A 15,735-nucleotide genomic window follows, 5' to 3' on the forward strand; every position below is an offset into this window, starting at 1 on the left:
TTTCTCCAGAACCAAATCAACCGGGAAAACAAATTTTCTCCCCCAGTTTTGTTCAACAGTAACTGAGGGTCATAATGATGACCCAGAGCCTATCCTCTAATCCTTGCAAATCCTGAAATGCCTTTTCTACTTACTACTAAGGTAATATGACTTTGTTTTAGAATATCTTAAAAAAGCACAGGATGAAAATAAAATCACTCACAGTTCTGTAACTGTGACATTTTGTTAACATTTTAGTGCACTGAAATACCTTTTAGTCATTAAAAAATAATCTTAATTTAGGTTGCATATTCTACTTTGTTCTGATTTTTCAAAAAATGCCCATCCAGGTATATACAAATTCAGAGTTGGCCATAATATTTAGTTAAATAGAAATCATCACTTTCCAGCCTTTTTCAGACAACTGGGTGTTTGTACTTAACTCTGGAAAGTTTTCCCATGTCTAAAGCAGCTATCCCCACAATCACAGCACATTCCCAAAGACAGAGGAAGAACTGTTCCCAAAGCAAAGGGAAATTGCATGATGTATATCTTGGATTTTACAAAATACTAGCTTTTATTAACGCAAGAATAAAAATCAAAATACTGAAGATACTTTTATACAGAAGAAAACATTCTTTCTCATATTAGCTTTAAATGTTGCTACCTAAGGTATAGGCTAAAGTTTTTTATCCCCAGGGTGATTGATTTATCAGGCTGTGTACCAATAGTTTTTAAAAAATCTTTAAGACCCAGTTAGCTATTTCCTGAAAATGTTATAATAACACTTTTTTCTGTTTTAGATTGTCATGTGGGATATCACTGCACATGCAGATCGCATAGAAAACATTAAGTCGGGTGGTAGTAGAAGTAAAAAAGTCACACTCAAGGTTAGCTTTTATAACTTTTCATTTGCAAGTTTTTTCCATTCAGAAGTTTATCAAAAAGCATATAACAGATTTGCCAAACTTAACAAAGACTCAATTAAAAAAATAAATAAATAAAAGAGAATATTATTCCCCAAGTCTTCACATTTGCTTGTGGACATGTTCTAAATTTCTTTTATGTGGGCCCTTGGTTAAAACCATAGCAAACATCTATCCCAGGATGTTAGATTCTTTTCTGTTATTGTTGTTAAATAAAATGAAGGGACTAAGCGACTTGCCTAAAGAGAGTGATGTAGCTGAAAAGGCACTGGACAGAGGGGCTGGGTGCAGGCTCTGCATCATGTCCTGTGAGTGTGGGCGTGCCGCCTCACCCCAGCAGGAATAAGTTTGCTCTTGTATAAAATGAAGGGTTGCAGTCCTTTCTGATACTAATATATGAGGGTACTTCAGAAAGTTCATGGAAAGATTTGTATTACCTTTCAATTCTATTTTGTGAGGCTGTGGATTCTGTTAAGAGGGTTGGGAAAAGTTTCCTCAGATCCCAACTTTGCACTTACCCACCATATTGCACATCCATCTAGCCTCAGTTCCTCAGCCTTCACATCAACAGGTCTCTTACCAAGGAAGGGTGGTATGTGACCTTTCGTGCACGCCAAGAAATAGTCGTTCAAAAATGTGAGGTCTCATTGATTCTTTAGGGAATAGGTCAACAATACTTGTTAAATTTAGAGATAATATCTTAGAATAAACTAAAGGGAACAGTAGATAATCCTATTACTTAAATATACGGTATATAGAAACACTAATTTATGTTTTTCTTTGAACTGGTATATCTCTGAGTTATTAATTTTAATTAGAATCATGAGTAAAATGTGAGTTCACCTGTCAGTTCTCTGAAATTAGCGTGTAACTTTCTTTTAACGTTTTTCCAGCCTATGTTTCTCCTTGATCCAGAGAGTAATAAAGAAGCAATGTATATCAGACATTGTGCAGTCTCTTCAATAGAAAATGGACATAAGAAAGTAATTACAGATATACACTGGCTGTCTGACACATTTGAGGTGAGTCTCGATGGCTTTATACTTTCCTCCTACTGGATTGTAAATTTTCAGATTTCATCCAAAGAAGATGTTTCAAGTCACTGATTCATTTACATTCAAATTGTGAAATAACCAGGAACTAAATGTCAAAAAATTGGGTCACTGTTGCCCAACCAGTGTCTGATTTGGGGATGAGAATAAAGCCAGTCTTTTGACTTGGATGGTTTATAACTAAAAAATGTAGGTGGTGTCAACATTGACCTAATACAATAGTGGGGAAGATGAGGGTTTGATACGTAAAAATAAAGTGCAAGTATTTTACACCCTTAGTATTTATGAATTAAAAATTTATGATCACAGCTATTTGGGGACAGGCAACCCTAAAGATCTGTGTCATATTGTAATGTGTAATTCGTTGAGGCACAGCCTTGAACTGAGAGTGCTGAGGGGCTGGTAGGTGAAAACTACTTGCATAGTAAGTGAGCCTGCCTGACTGCCAAGCTTTGTAACTCTATGCTTTGTGGTTCTATAACCTCACAAAGGGTGGTAGTTTTGAATTTGGAAACTGACAAGCTCCCCAATGTTTACCTCAAGGACACTGATAGTCAACTGTATACTTTGAAGAATTAACAGTTGAGAATATCAAAAAATATCCTGAGAAATTAGAGTTATGAGAGGTAATTAACTCTACCAGGTATTCAAGTAGATTATGTAAAGCAATGATATTTTAAACAGTCATAATGGACCAAAATAAATAGCCCAGATACAGTTTCTCTTATCTATAATTATTTAACATATAATAATGAAAGTTATAACACAAGAAAAGGAACTCCATTTTAACTCATACCATACACAGAAATTAATTTAGATGTTATTAATTTAAATAAAAATAACTTGAGTCATAGAAAAATATAGCAAATCAGAATAGAATATCAGATTTCTAAGATGGCAATAGTTTTCTAAGTTTTTTAATGTTGAAAGAAATCACAAAGAGAAAGATCAACAGATTTGAAACATAACATATAAATTTCTAAATTAAAAAATAAAGAGCAAATAACTAAATGGAGGAACATATTTGTGCCAAATATGGTAAATATAAAAATTCTCAATAAATAAGCAAAAGACACACACTAAACAAAACAATTAGTAAATCAGCATGAAAATCATTGAGGCTTTCTAATATCAATCAATTTAATAATGAAGCAACAATAATGTACTATTTTGGACTTTATTTTTAAATGAAAATTTCAAGTAATAGTATTAAAAAGGATGAGGTGGACCAGTTAACACTAACATTGCTGATTGCAACATAAAACTTTTGGAATGGTTAGTCAATGCAGTTCTTAAATCATCCAAATTTTCAATTTGGTAATTGAAGTGGGAATTCATACTAAGAAATAATCCAATTAGTGCCTCCAGGTACAAAATTACATGCACACCTTAAAAAATCATGTCAAAGTGTATTCATGAAAGAAGATGGGAAAAGAAGATTTATATTTGATTTTAAAACCTTCTGTTTTCCAAACTTCTTTAATATTATTATTTTTTAATCATTAAAACCTAAAACCCTAGAGCAAGCACATCTCTTGTCTCTGACTTCATGCAGCAAAGAAGCCTCAGTAAAGGGAGAGGTAGCACAACGCGTGTTCAAGGACTGCTCATCAGACCCCAGTGGAAGTTGGCAGCTGCTGGCGAACCTGAACCGGTTCACACAGCTGTGTCAGCCAGGACTGTGGTGGCTGAGCTCCTGGGATGCCTCCAGACCTGACAGGGCATCACCCACACCTTCCTCCACCCCTAATTTCACTGTTGTTTTTGTTTGCTGCTGGAAGCCCACCTTTGTGTACTATTTTGTTCATCAGTCCTCTTGGGAGGGAAGGGGAATAGAGGAAAGTCATGTGCCCCTATTGACTGTGAGAGCTGCATCTTCACACTTCACCTCAAAGCCTTTCACCTCATTTGAGAGCTACTGGGTTGGAATTTTGGACCTTCTAGGACCCCGAGGAGCCATAAACCCTCCTGGAGATCCTCTGTGCTTGCAGAGTTGTGCCAATAGTTACAGAAAGTATCAGGTCTCAGCATTCCCACCACACCGTCACTTTCTTCTTTAACACCTATCCTCTTTTCTGTTGATCTTATGTTAAGCAATCTCATAAAAGCCCCTATGTTTGACTCAATTGATAGTGAAAAATTGAAAGAGCCTACATTTCTAATAATAACAGATAATGAATTTATACCATCATCTACATGTTATAAAACTATCAAAATAATTTATGAATATATAGGTAAATGAATTCACAGGTAAATATGTGAAGTGAAAAATCTCAAGATAAAAATGTATATGCATTCTAATTAAAACTATATTTAAAATGTTTCTGTGACAAAAGACTGGACAAGAATATATGTAGGAATTGTATTTGATTTTAAAACCTTCTATTTACCAACTTCTGTGGTAGTGCTATGTTCTTTTATTAAAATTTACAACAAAGAAGAAAAGAAATAAAAAAGGTAAGCAGCTATATGAAAAAAACATTACTCTTGTAAGTTCATAGAATTTCCTTTTTTGCATTTTTAAAAAATAGATTAACAGAATGGGCTCGGTGTTTGAGAATCGAAGTGGAATATGTTGTCAACTTGTCACATGTTCAGCCGATTGGTATGTCTTATTTCAAACATTTCCTAATATGTTTTCATACAATATGTTCTTTTTTCTTAGGTGCTCCTAAAATCAGTGTCTTCTTCTGCTCCTTAAATAATCTTTATTGTAGTAATTTAATCTAACACAACTAAAGGACAGAATGTTATTGATTGTTGCTGGTTTTAAAAATCTCTTTATAGAGATAAATATGTTGTCAAAAGAGCTAGGCTTTATAAAACTAAGAGTTCATAATGAAGTAGAAAATATGAAGAGTAATGCTATTTATCTTGCATCCAAGTACTAGAAAAACTTTACCATTCCAAACAGCTTTGACCCCAATAGAAATAATGACACCTTAAGTCATAGAAGCTGACAGCAGCCCAAACAGCTGTGGAGTGGCAGGAGAAGGCATAAGTGACATTAGCAGCAGCCATGGGCAAGGGGTAGGGGAGATATGATTAGTCCTGTGGGCATCTATTGGGGAAAATTCTGTGATTGCAAGGAGCAGAAATTGACTGTGGCTAACTTAAGGGGAAAAAATTAATTTATTGGAAATAAATGTATTGAATGTTTATGTCAGTACTCTACTAGGTGCTTTAATAGGTTAACTATTTTTATATTCACAACAACCCTGAAAAATACTTATGGATAGAGGAAATGCTCTGAAGGCAGATGCATTTTCTACCTGTAATTCACTATATACTTGTAGCGGGAACAGATGGCCAGCCCCTTCCATCTGAATGAATACTTGTACATAGTGAGTTACATATGTACCTCTATCCTATACTGTAGCTATAAGTAATAATGTTGCTGAATCAATGAAGAGCTGACTCAGGCATTGGAAAGAACCCCAGGGATTTGGGTAGCAGGAACAGATGGCCAGCCCCTTCCATCTGAACGCATCAGCTCCAACCATTGTGTCATGGCGCTCAAGATTCAGAGAGACCGGAAAAGATCTTCTGAGCCTTTGTTGCTTCATGAACCCACCCCTTTGGCCAGGGAAAGAATGGCAGAGCACCCTGAGTGACAATGCCAACCTGACTGCATGCTATGGGAAAGGGGCAGTTCCCCAAAGAACAATTAGAATGCTCTGGCCAAAGAAAAAGGGAGAAGTCGTCACCCAAGCAAAAGCAACATCTCACCCAAAGGGCCATATGGAATGTTATGCAACAATTAAAATTGTAGTATGATTTCATGGGGAAATGCTTATGCTATAAAGTTGATTGTAAGTAACTGCATGTAAAGGTATGGCTCTTCAGTAGCCTCAGAGAACATTTAAAAACATATTGACACAGGTCCTTGTTTGTTGTTTATAATTGATGGCCCTTGAGTCTGGAAGAAAGGAAGGGTATTGGTTGGTTAAATTATGATTTTATATGTTTATTTATGTAAACATGGAAATATTTCCTTCAAAAGTTGTTAAAGTAAAAAATAAAGTTTATGCATTTAGAAAAGCTAACTTTTAGCTATCTAGAAAACTCATCCATTCTAATCATTATACTTCAGCCATGCTAAGGGTCTTATAGAATAAGAGAAAATAAGTTTCTGTTAATAAGAATGTGTGACTGATTCATGTAGAAAGTTCAGCTGATGTTATCTGTATTTAGCAAACCATTCATGAATAATACAAATTAATGCCATAAATAAAACTTGAGAAGAGCTATACAACATTAAAAAACAACTTTAACTATAAGCATGTTTAAAACAGATCTTAATATGCCACTTATGGTGTTTTTTTTCAAGGATTTATATTTTGGTAACATAAAAATGATTAATATTTTTATTAATTTTAACCACTTATTCATTATTAAGATGAAAAAGTGATTAAGATTGATTAAACAATTCATATAAGTAAATGTTTTGTTAGTCTTAGTTGAGTTGCTATTTGTTTATCTAAGTACTTTAACTTATACATCTTAATTTTTATTATACCTTAAATTCATTAATCAGGTTATTTATAATATATATATCTCAGTTAATATAATTGGGGGGATAATATGGCATATTCTTTGCCATTTTCATTATATGTTTTCACGTAATTAATACAAGGCACTTTTATACTAAAGTACTGTAGAAGTATTAGTATAAAGTGTTGTAACTTTCATTATGAGAAACGTATTCTTCACAGGTTGATTATGAAAATCAAATGAGATAATGTATGTGAAAATTCATTATAAAGTTTCACACATATACAGTGTTATTTTCAGTGCACTCTGTATATGTGTAGAACTTTATAATTTTCACATACATTATCTCATTTGACTTTCATAATAAACCAATAAGAAAGGAGGAATAAGAGGAGAAATAACACTTGTTGGGTGCCTACTATGTGCAAAGTACATAATATCTGACTCCATCTGTGTATACATTATTTTTACTATGTTGCTTTTAAGATTATATCATTTTGAGAAAACATCAAAAGCACAGTCAACAAAAGAAAAATATAGACAAATTAGAGTTAATCAAAATTAAAACTTCTGTGCTTCAAAAGGCACTATCAGGAAATTGAAAAAACAATGGGAAAAATATTTGTAAATCATATATCTGATAAAGGACTTGTATCCAGAATATATAAAGAACTCTTACAACTCAACAATAAAATCACAAATAACCCAATTAAAAAGTGAGCAAAGACCAGGGACTGGACCCCCCCCTCCCACAACCAGGCACACCACCAGTGCCTTGGGGCCCACCTGAGGCATGGATCCAGGGACCGGACTGCCCCCCCGCCACAACCAGGCACACCGCCAGCACCAAGGAGCATGCCAAAAACATCACCTCCATGTGGGTGGCCCACCACAGCCACCACAATAACCATGGCTGTAGCGAAAGTGGCTAGATGTCACAACCACCATGCAGATGGTTTGCCAGCCACTGGAGTGCATTGACACAAGGAGAGTCACCAGCAGAGACCAAAGAAAAGAAGAGGATGTCTCTCTTCACAAAGCCCATCTCAGAGTGACAGAAGAAGCATTTGCTCTATGTAATTTTGGGGGACCTGAACACACCTCTCAGCATTGCACAGATTATCTAGGCAACAAATCAACAGAGTAACCATTACTCTTTCAGAACAAGAGAAGAAATCTAGGGTTATCAGAGGTGGGGGGGAGGGAAAGGGGGATGGGGAGAGATTGGACAATAAAGAATAAGTACAATTTGTAACTATTTATGCTAGTAATATTGATTTGATCAATATATGTCAACATTGAACCCCCAAAATATGTATAATCAAATATGAGTTGATAAAAATTTTTTTTAAAAATTGAGGGAAAAAAAATTGGAATATAATCAACAACCTTTGTCCTAGTCCCTAGAAACCTTCAACTATTAAAAATTGCCTCGGTTATAGATCACTTCAGAAAACCTGGTACTCAAAAAGTATTTCTGTAAGAGCTTTCGAGTGAATGCAAATAAAACAAGATTTTGAAAACTGAAAAAAAGTGAGCAAAGAAATTCCAATAGATATTTCTCCAAAGAAGATGTACAAATGGCCAATAAGCACATAAGAAGATGTGCAGTATCATTAGCTAGCAGAGAAATGCAAACCAAAATCATAGTGAGACTTATAATAGCCAAAATAATCTTGTTAAAGAAGAACATAGTGGGAGGACTCACACTTTCCAATTTCTAAACTTTCTACAAAGCTACGGTTATGGAGACAGATATACTAGAACTAGCATAAGGATAGACACATAGATAAATGGAATATAATTAAGAGTCCAGAAGTAAACCCACACATGCATGGCTAACTGACCTTCAACAAGGATTCCAGGACAACTCAATGAAGAAAAAAACAGTCTTTTCAACAAATGGTGCTGGGACGAGAGGATGTCCACATGCAAAAGATGAAGTTGGACCCCTACTTCACATTATATGCAAAATTGACTGAAAATAGAATAAAGACCTAAATGTAAAAGATAAAATTAAAAGACTCTTAGAAGAAAACGTAGGCATAAACCTTCATTTTCTTAGGGAGTGGTACCACTTTTGGTGAGATTCTACTTTATACCCACTAGAATGACTACAACCAAAAGACAAAAACAAAACAAACAAACAAACAAACAAAAAACAAGTGTTAATGAACTTGTGGAGATGTGGAGAAACTGGAATCCTCATACATTGCTGATGGGATGTAAAAATGGGGAAGTTGCTTTGGAGAATCATTTGGCAGTTCCTCAAAAGATTAAAAATAGGGTTACCATATAATATAGAAATTCCACTCCTAGATATAGCCAAGAGAAATGAAAACATGTACATCTACATAAAACTTATATACAAATGTTTATTAGCAGCTTTATTCTTAAGTCAAAAAAGGGGAAATAATCCAACTGATGAATGGGTAAATAAAATATGATATACCCATACAATGGAATATTCAGCAATAAAGAAGATGAAGTACTGGTATGTGCTACAATATAGATGAACCTTGAAAATATTAATCTAAGTGAATGAAGGCAGTCACAAAAGACCATATATTATATGATTCCATAAATGTCCAGCATAGGAAAATCTATAGAGATAGGAAGCAGTTAGTGCTTGCCTAGGGCTGCTCAGAGGGCTTGGGGGGGAACTGCTAATGGCAAGTGACTGCTAATCTATGTGGAGTTTCTTTTTAGGGTGATGAAAATCTTCTAAAATTGATTGTGGTAATAGCTGCACAACTCTGTAAATACATTAAAAATCACTAAGTTATACACTTTAAGTGGGTGAATTTTGTAGTATACGAGTTATAGCTCAATAAAACTGTTATATTACTATAACATATTAGTCTCAAGACTAGGAAGTTATTAAATAACCCTATAAAAAGTATAAGTTTCTAAAATATAAAATGCAAAATAATCACATTTCATAAAAAATCTTAGTTTTGAAGATGTTAAAATATAGCCGTGGTCGCATTGCTGATGTGTAGCAGCAGTAATGCTAGTCCTGAGGTCACACCTTTTATTTGTACCTAATAAAAAATAAAATATAAACTTTTTTTCAGCACAATATGTTTTTGGGATATTAGACCACAGAAAGCTTTAACCCCCCAACCAACAGAGAAAAAGAAAGAAGAAGTTATTGAAATTCCTTTTGATGTACCATCTACTTTTTTGCATCTAGATCTCTCCTGGAAGCCTCTCAATAAGGTATCATGGGATTTAGTCCATCCTATTTGCTTATATACACTATAAAATTTGCATGAACAGACATACGTGTACACACACTAAAAAGTTAGAGGAGCTCATATTAACACAAGAAGTTACAATTTATGTACTCATTTAACCAATAAATTCCTTGATTGAGTTATTTTGGTGCCTGCCTAGATCAAGCTAGAAATCAAAACCATCATGAACTAAGCAAGCCACAACTTAAAATGGTTTGTGTAATACTTATTCAATTGCACTTTAGCTGCTTAAAAAATTGGTAGGTGCTCAGGTTAGCCCAGAAAAGCTAATTCCTCTCCTGTTGTAGCCAAAATTCTGGATATTTTGCATATCAGTAGTTGGAATCTGATACTGTTGGAATACCTATGACCAAACACAATTGAAAAGTAATTGAGTGAGAAGTTATTTGTGTTTATCCTGAAGATAGAGCTTGAGGAAAAACCATTTTAATTTGAGAAAAATATGGCTATGGATGTGATGTGTGAAAAGTAGGAATGGATTTCTGAAGTTGATGGCTCTCTTTCTTTAGAAAGTCTAACAAGGATGTATTATGGAATAGAATACAAGACATTTTCAGAAAGAAAACACATGAGACTTTGGCATTTGGAAATGTGTCCCCAGACAAGCTCTCTTCTGTGGCAAGGTTTTAGAAATGTGGTTTAGGTGCTTTCCATGGGGAAAAGCAACTAAAAATGTGAGGGGGAAAGGGGAAGGGAGAGGAAGAGGGAGGTGGGTTTCTCTCAATCTGGGGCCAGAAGGGAAAGGCAAGAATAAATCACCTAAGAATAATTTAAGGATATATGGAAATAATCTTTCTTTTATGTTGCCCCCAAAGTTAAGACTGTCTAAGGGCGAAACAAGTTTAGACCACTGCCCAACCAAGATAAGCCTGAATGAAGACCATCTTATTTACAAAACACAAGGTAAGTGCCTTTGCTTAGTAAAAAGACATTTAATAGTTTGCATGTTAGTGGCTGATTACATCTAACATGAGTTACTTTCTAGGATAGTCTGATTTGTAAAAAGAATATGAAAATTAAACCTTCCAGTATGGAACTTTATAATGGCTATAGTAACTATAGCCAACACATTAAAACTGTGTATACACATAAAAATATTTGACAGAGATCAGTTCAATTCAGTCTCACAAACATTTATTGAGCACATTTATGTATTTTTGAAAACTCATTACATTAAAAGCCCACTTAATGAGTATGTATGTGCTCAAAAAAAGTTCTATGAAATGGTACACATCTGACGTCTAGCAAAATAATTTCTAAAGTACCAAGAAATAAATTACCGTTCTCAATCAGAATATATTTTTAAACTTTAATTTTTATACAGCACCATGATAAAACTGAGTAAAGAAAGAAAATTGACTTTTAAATTTATCTCAACTCAACCCACACATCTTTGGTGAAGTAATTGCAGGGTGCACGTACAAGCTGTCAGAACAATCAGGGTAAAAGCGTGCGTGCATATCCTACCTGGAGAGCAATGTGTAATACAAATGTACAAGAATGATTAGCGATTGAAGGATTTTCCAAGCATTTGACTTGTTGAAAGGATTCCATTTATACATTTTTCAATGTTCGGTTAAAGGATAGGACATCTAAGAAAAACATTTAATGTATACCTAATAACCAGTGTGAGCAAAATTTCACTTTGGAGCCATGCGTTTATTGATATAACCCAAAACCTCATTCTAAAAAAAGTGGAATCACTAAATTTTTATAGACATTTTCAAAGCAATGTTAAAACATTGCATGCTTTTTATTTATTTGGGCCTACTTCATTCTAGAAGGAATTTAAGGTGAGTTTTCTCCTCCTCCTACTTTTTTTCCTCTTTCTCCTCCCCCTCTTTCATATTGGATTATTGGTATCAGGTAATGTGCTAATATTGCACATGCTTTTATTCATTTAACAGATATTTATGAAGTGCTTATTTTGTGTTAGGTCCTGGAGGTATAATGGTGAGTGAAAACAGGTGCTAATGATCACACAAATGTGCAAGCTGGGAATTTGCATTACCATTTTATAATTAAGGAAACCAAGGCTAAGAAAGGTTAATGTAATTTGTAAAAAGGTAACTTGTATTAAGTGTCCTAATCTTATTTTTTAACCTAATGAAAACAGGTGGCCACGAGGATGTGACTACTTTTTTCCAGTTTACAGTGAGGATATCATTACCTCTTTTAAAGTGTGTGTAGGGGGGGATTATTTATTGAGGTATAATTGATATACGATAAACTGTGTGCTATTCAAGTGCCCAATTTGATATGTTTTGACATGTGTACACACCCATGAAACCATCACCATGATCAAGATAATGAACGTATCCATCCACTCCTGAATGTTTACTGCTAGAGGGATTCCCTTGTGCTCCCTCCCTCGGACACCTCCCCTACTCCCACCCACCACAAATCTACTTTCTGTTACTATACATTAGTTTGCATTTTCTAGAATTTTATGTAAATCATACAATATAAACTCTTTTTTTTTTTTTTTTTCCCTTGGTCTGGCTTCTTTTAATCAGCATAATTATTTTGGGATTCATCCATGTTGTCTGTATCAATAGTTCTTTCCTTATTACAGAGTAGTGTTTCATTCTATAGATATCCCACAGTCGTTTATTCATTCACCTGTTGATGGACATTTGGATCATTTTCAGCTTAGGGCTATTACAAATAAAGCTTCTATGAACATTCATGTATGAGTCTTGGTCTGGGCATGCACTTCATTTGTCTTGTATAAATCCCTAGGAATGGAATAGTTGGATCATATGGTAGGTGTATGTTTAAGTTTGTAAGAAACTGCCAAAGTGTTTTCCAGTATGGTTTGACCATTTTACATTCTCACTAGCAGCGTATGGGAGTTCCAGTTTCTCCATATCCTTACCAAGAATTGATATGGTTAGTCTGTTTAATTAACCGTTTGAAATATATATAGTGATATCTGACTCACATTTACCTAATGACTAATGATGTTAAGCATGTTTTCATGTCTTTATTTGCCACTTGTATATCTTCCTTGGTGAAGTGTCTGTTCGTATCTTTTGCCCATTTTTTAATTGGGTTGTTTGTTTTCTTGTTATTGAGTTTGGGGAGTTCTTAATATATTTTAGATACTAGTCCTATATCAGATATGTGATTTGCAAATATTTTCTCCCAGTCTGTGATTTGTTGTCTCATTCTCTTAACAGTCTTTTGAAAATCAGAAGTTTTTAATTTTGAGGAAGTCCAACTTATCTATTTGTGCTTTTGTAGATCATGATTTTGGTGTTAAATTTAAGAAATTTTTGCTTAACCCAAGGTTGCAAATGTTTTTTCCTAATTTATTCTAGGAGTTTTATAGTTTTACATTTAGGTCTATGATCCCTTTTGAGTTAATTTTTGTGTATGGCACAGTTATGGATCAAAGACACCATCTGTTGAAAATGCTATCCTTTCTCTACTGGATTGCTTTGCACCTTTATCAAAAATCACTTGTCCATATACATGTGAGTCTATTTCTAAACTATTCTGTTCCATCAATCCATGTTTCTATCTTTACACCAATACCACACTGTCTTGATTACTGTAGCTTTATAATTAGTCATGAACTTAGATAGTTAGTCCTCCAACCTTTTTTTTTAAAAGTAGTTTTTAGCCATAGTAGGTTTTTTGCTTTTCCATGTGAGTTTTAGGAACAGTTTGTTTTTCATTGAAGCTTGCTGTGATTTTGATTGGAATTATATCTAATCTATAGGTCAATATCAAGAGAATTGGCATGTAACAAAATTGTTTCAGCCCATAAACACAGTATATCTCTCCATTTAAGTATGTCATTAATTTATTAGTGATGTTTTATAGTTTTCAGTGTATAGGTCTTTCATGTCTTTTGACAGATTTATTTCTAAGTGTCTCATTGTTTTTGTAAATGGTACTTTAAAATTTTTTTCTGATTGTTCATTGCCAGTGTATAAAAATACAATTGATTTTGAATATTGGTTTTGTATCCTGCAATCTTGCTAAAATCACTTATTAGTAGATCACTTATTAGTAAATTTATTGGGTTTTCTTGGGTTTTCTATATATATGATAATGTCATCTGCAAATAAAGACAGTTTTACTTCTTTTCCAATTTGGATTTTTTTTTTTTTCCTTACTTGATTGCACTGACTAGGACCTCCAGAATGTCAAATAAAGTGGTGAGTGGACATCCTTTTTTTGCTCCTGATCTTAGAAAGCATTCCATCTTTCACCATTAAGTATGATATTAGTTGTAAGTTTTTCATAAAACCCTTTATCAGGTTGAAAAAGTTTTCTTCTATTCACAAATCAGTGTTAGATTTTGTCAAAAGCTTTTCTGCATATTTTGAGATGATCATACCCTTTTTTTCCTTTTTAAGCTTATTAATATGGTGAATTACATTGATTAATTTTTAAATGTTAAACCAGCCCTGCATTCCTGGGGTATACCCCACTTGTTCATGATGTAATATCTTTTTATTGTATTGTTGGATTCAATTTGATAAAGTTTTGTTAAAAATTTTTGCAACTATGTTCATGAGGAATATTGGCATATAGTCTTTCTTTCTTATGATTGTCTTTATCTGGTTTTGGTATTTCAATTTTTTTTCCAAAAATATTCAAAAAAATGGAAAAGTATTTTAATTTTCTTTTTTGCACTTTCTGGAACAGTTTATCTAGAATTGAAATTATTTGTTTAATGTTTGGTAGAATTCATCAATTAAACCACCTGGGCTTAGAGTTTTCACTCTCTATTTGTTATTTTTCTCTTTTCTATTTTACTGATTTTTGCTCTCATATCTCTTTCTTTCTTTCTTTTTTGGTGGCTGACTGGTATGGGGATCTGAATCCTTGACTTTGGTGTTACAACACCGTGCTCTAACCAGCTGAGCTAATTGGCCAGCTGTTTTCTGCTTTCATCTTTATTATTTCCTGTCTTCTATTTACTTTGGGTTTAATTTGCTTTTCTTTTTCTCATTTCTTAAGGTGAAAGCTGAAGTCATTGATTTGAGGCCTTTCTTCTTTTCTATTAGTTTAGTGCTATAATTTTGCTCCCCAAGTATTGTATTGGAAGTATCCCACACTTTTGACATGTTGTATTTTCATTTTCATTTAGTTCAAAATAATTTCCATATTTCCTTGTGATATCTTCTTTTTCACATGGGTTATTTAGAAGTGTGTCATTTAGTTTCCAAATTTTCAGAGGTTTTCCAGAGATCTTTCTATTATTGATATCTAATTTAATTCCATTGTAATCAGAGAACATACTTTATATGACTTATATGAACATGCTTGATCTGTCTTGGTAAATGTTCCATTCTTACATTAAAAGGATGTGTGTCTCATGTGGCTGGATGGAATGTTCCACAAATGTCTGTTAGGTCAAGTTGGCTGATAGCATTATTTAAACTTTCTATATCCTTCCTAATTTTCAGTCTCCTTGTTTTATCAGTTGTTGAGGGAGTGGCATTGGAACCTCTGACTATAAATGTGGATTTGTCTATTTTTTCTTACAGTTCTATCAGTTTTTCCATCTTGTATTTTGAATCTCTGTTATTAGATAGATAAATCCTAGGATTGTTATGTTCTCTTGAATTGGTAATACCCTTAACTTTGAAATCTACTTTGTCTTATATTACTATAGCCGTGTCAGCTTTCTTTGGTTAGTGTTAACACGGTATCTCTTTTTTTGTTGTTCTAATTTGTTTTTGGTGGCTGGCCAATAAGCAGATCTGAACCCTTGACTGATATTTCTTGGTTTTATCCTTTTACATTTATTTGTGTCTTTATATTTAACATGTATTTCTTGTGGGTATTGCCTTTTTTTTTTTTTTTTTTTTTTTTTAAGTCCAACCTGATCATCTCTGGCTTTTAATTGGGATATTTAGAACATTTACATTTAATGTGATTATTTATATAGTTAGATTTTAAACTATCATTTTTTTTTCTCCTGTCTCATAGGGGTCAATGTCCTTTGTGGTCTGAGGTCCAGTGTCTTGAAAATTATTGTTTCATATATTTTGTCTGTTTTTT

General features: G+C 33.7%; 1 protein-coding gene across 1 annotated transcript in view; it reads left to right on the forward strand.

Annotated features, from left to right (window-relative positions):
* Positions 1-15,735, forward strand: part of DNAI3 (dynein axonemal intermediate chain 3) — a 63,145-nt gene that overhangs the window by 25,694 nt on the left and 21,716 nt on the right. Inside the window, exons 10-14 of the mRNA XM_063105784.1 lie at positions 783-869; positions 1,799-1,927; positions 4,489-4,562; positions 9,529-9,673; positions 10,527-10,614. Coding sequence (XP_062961854.1) covers positions 783-869; positions 1,799-1,927; positions 4,489-4,562; positions 9,529-9,673; positions 10,527-10,614 — 523 coding nt within the window. The remainder of the gene's footprint in view (positions 1-782; positions 870-1,798; positions 1,928-4,488; positions 4,563-9,528; positions 9,674-10,526; positions 10,615-15,735) is intronic.

The sequence above is a fragment of the Cynocephalus volans genome, chromosome 8, assembly GCF_027409185.1.
Source record: "Cynocephalus volans isolate mCynVol1 chromosome 8, mCynVol1.pri, whole genome shotgun sequence".
Taxonomy (NCBI): domain Eukaryota; kingdom Metazoa; phylum Chordata; class Mammalia; order Dermoptera; family Cynocephalidae; genus Cynocephalus; species Cynocephalus volans.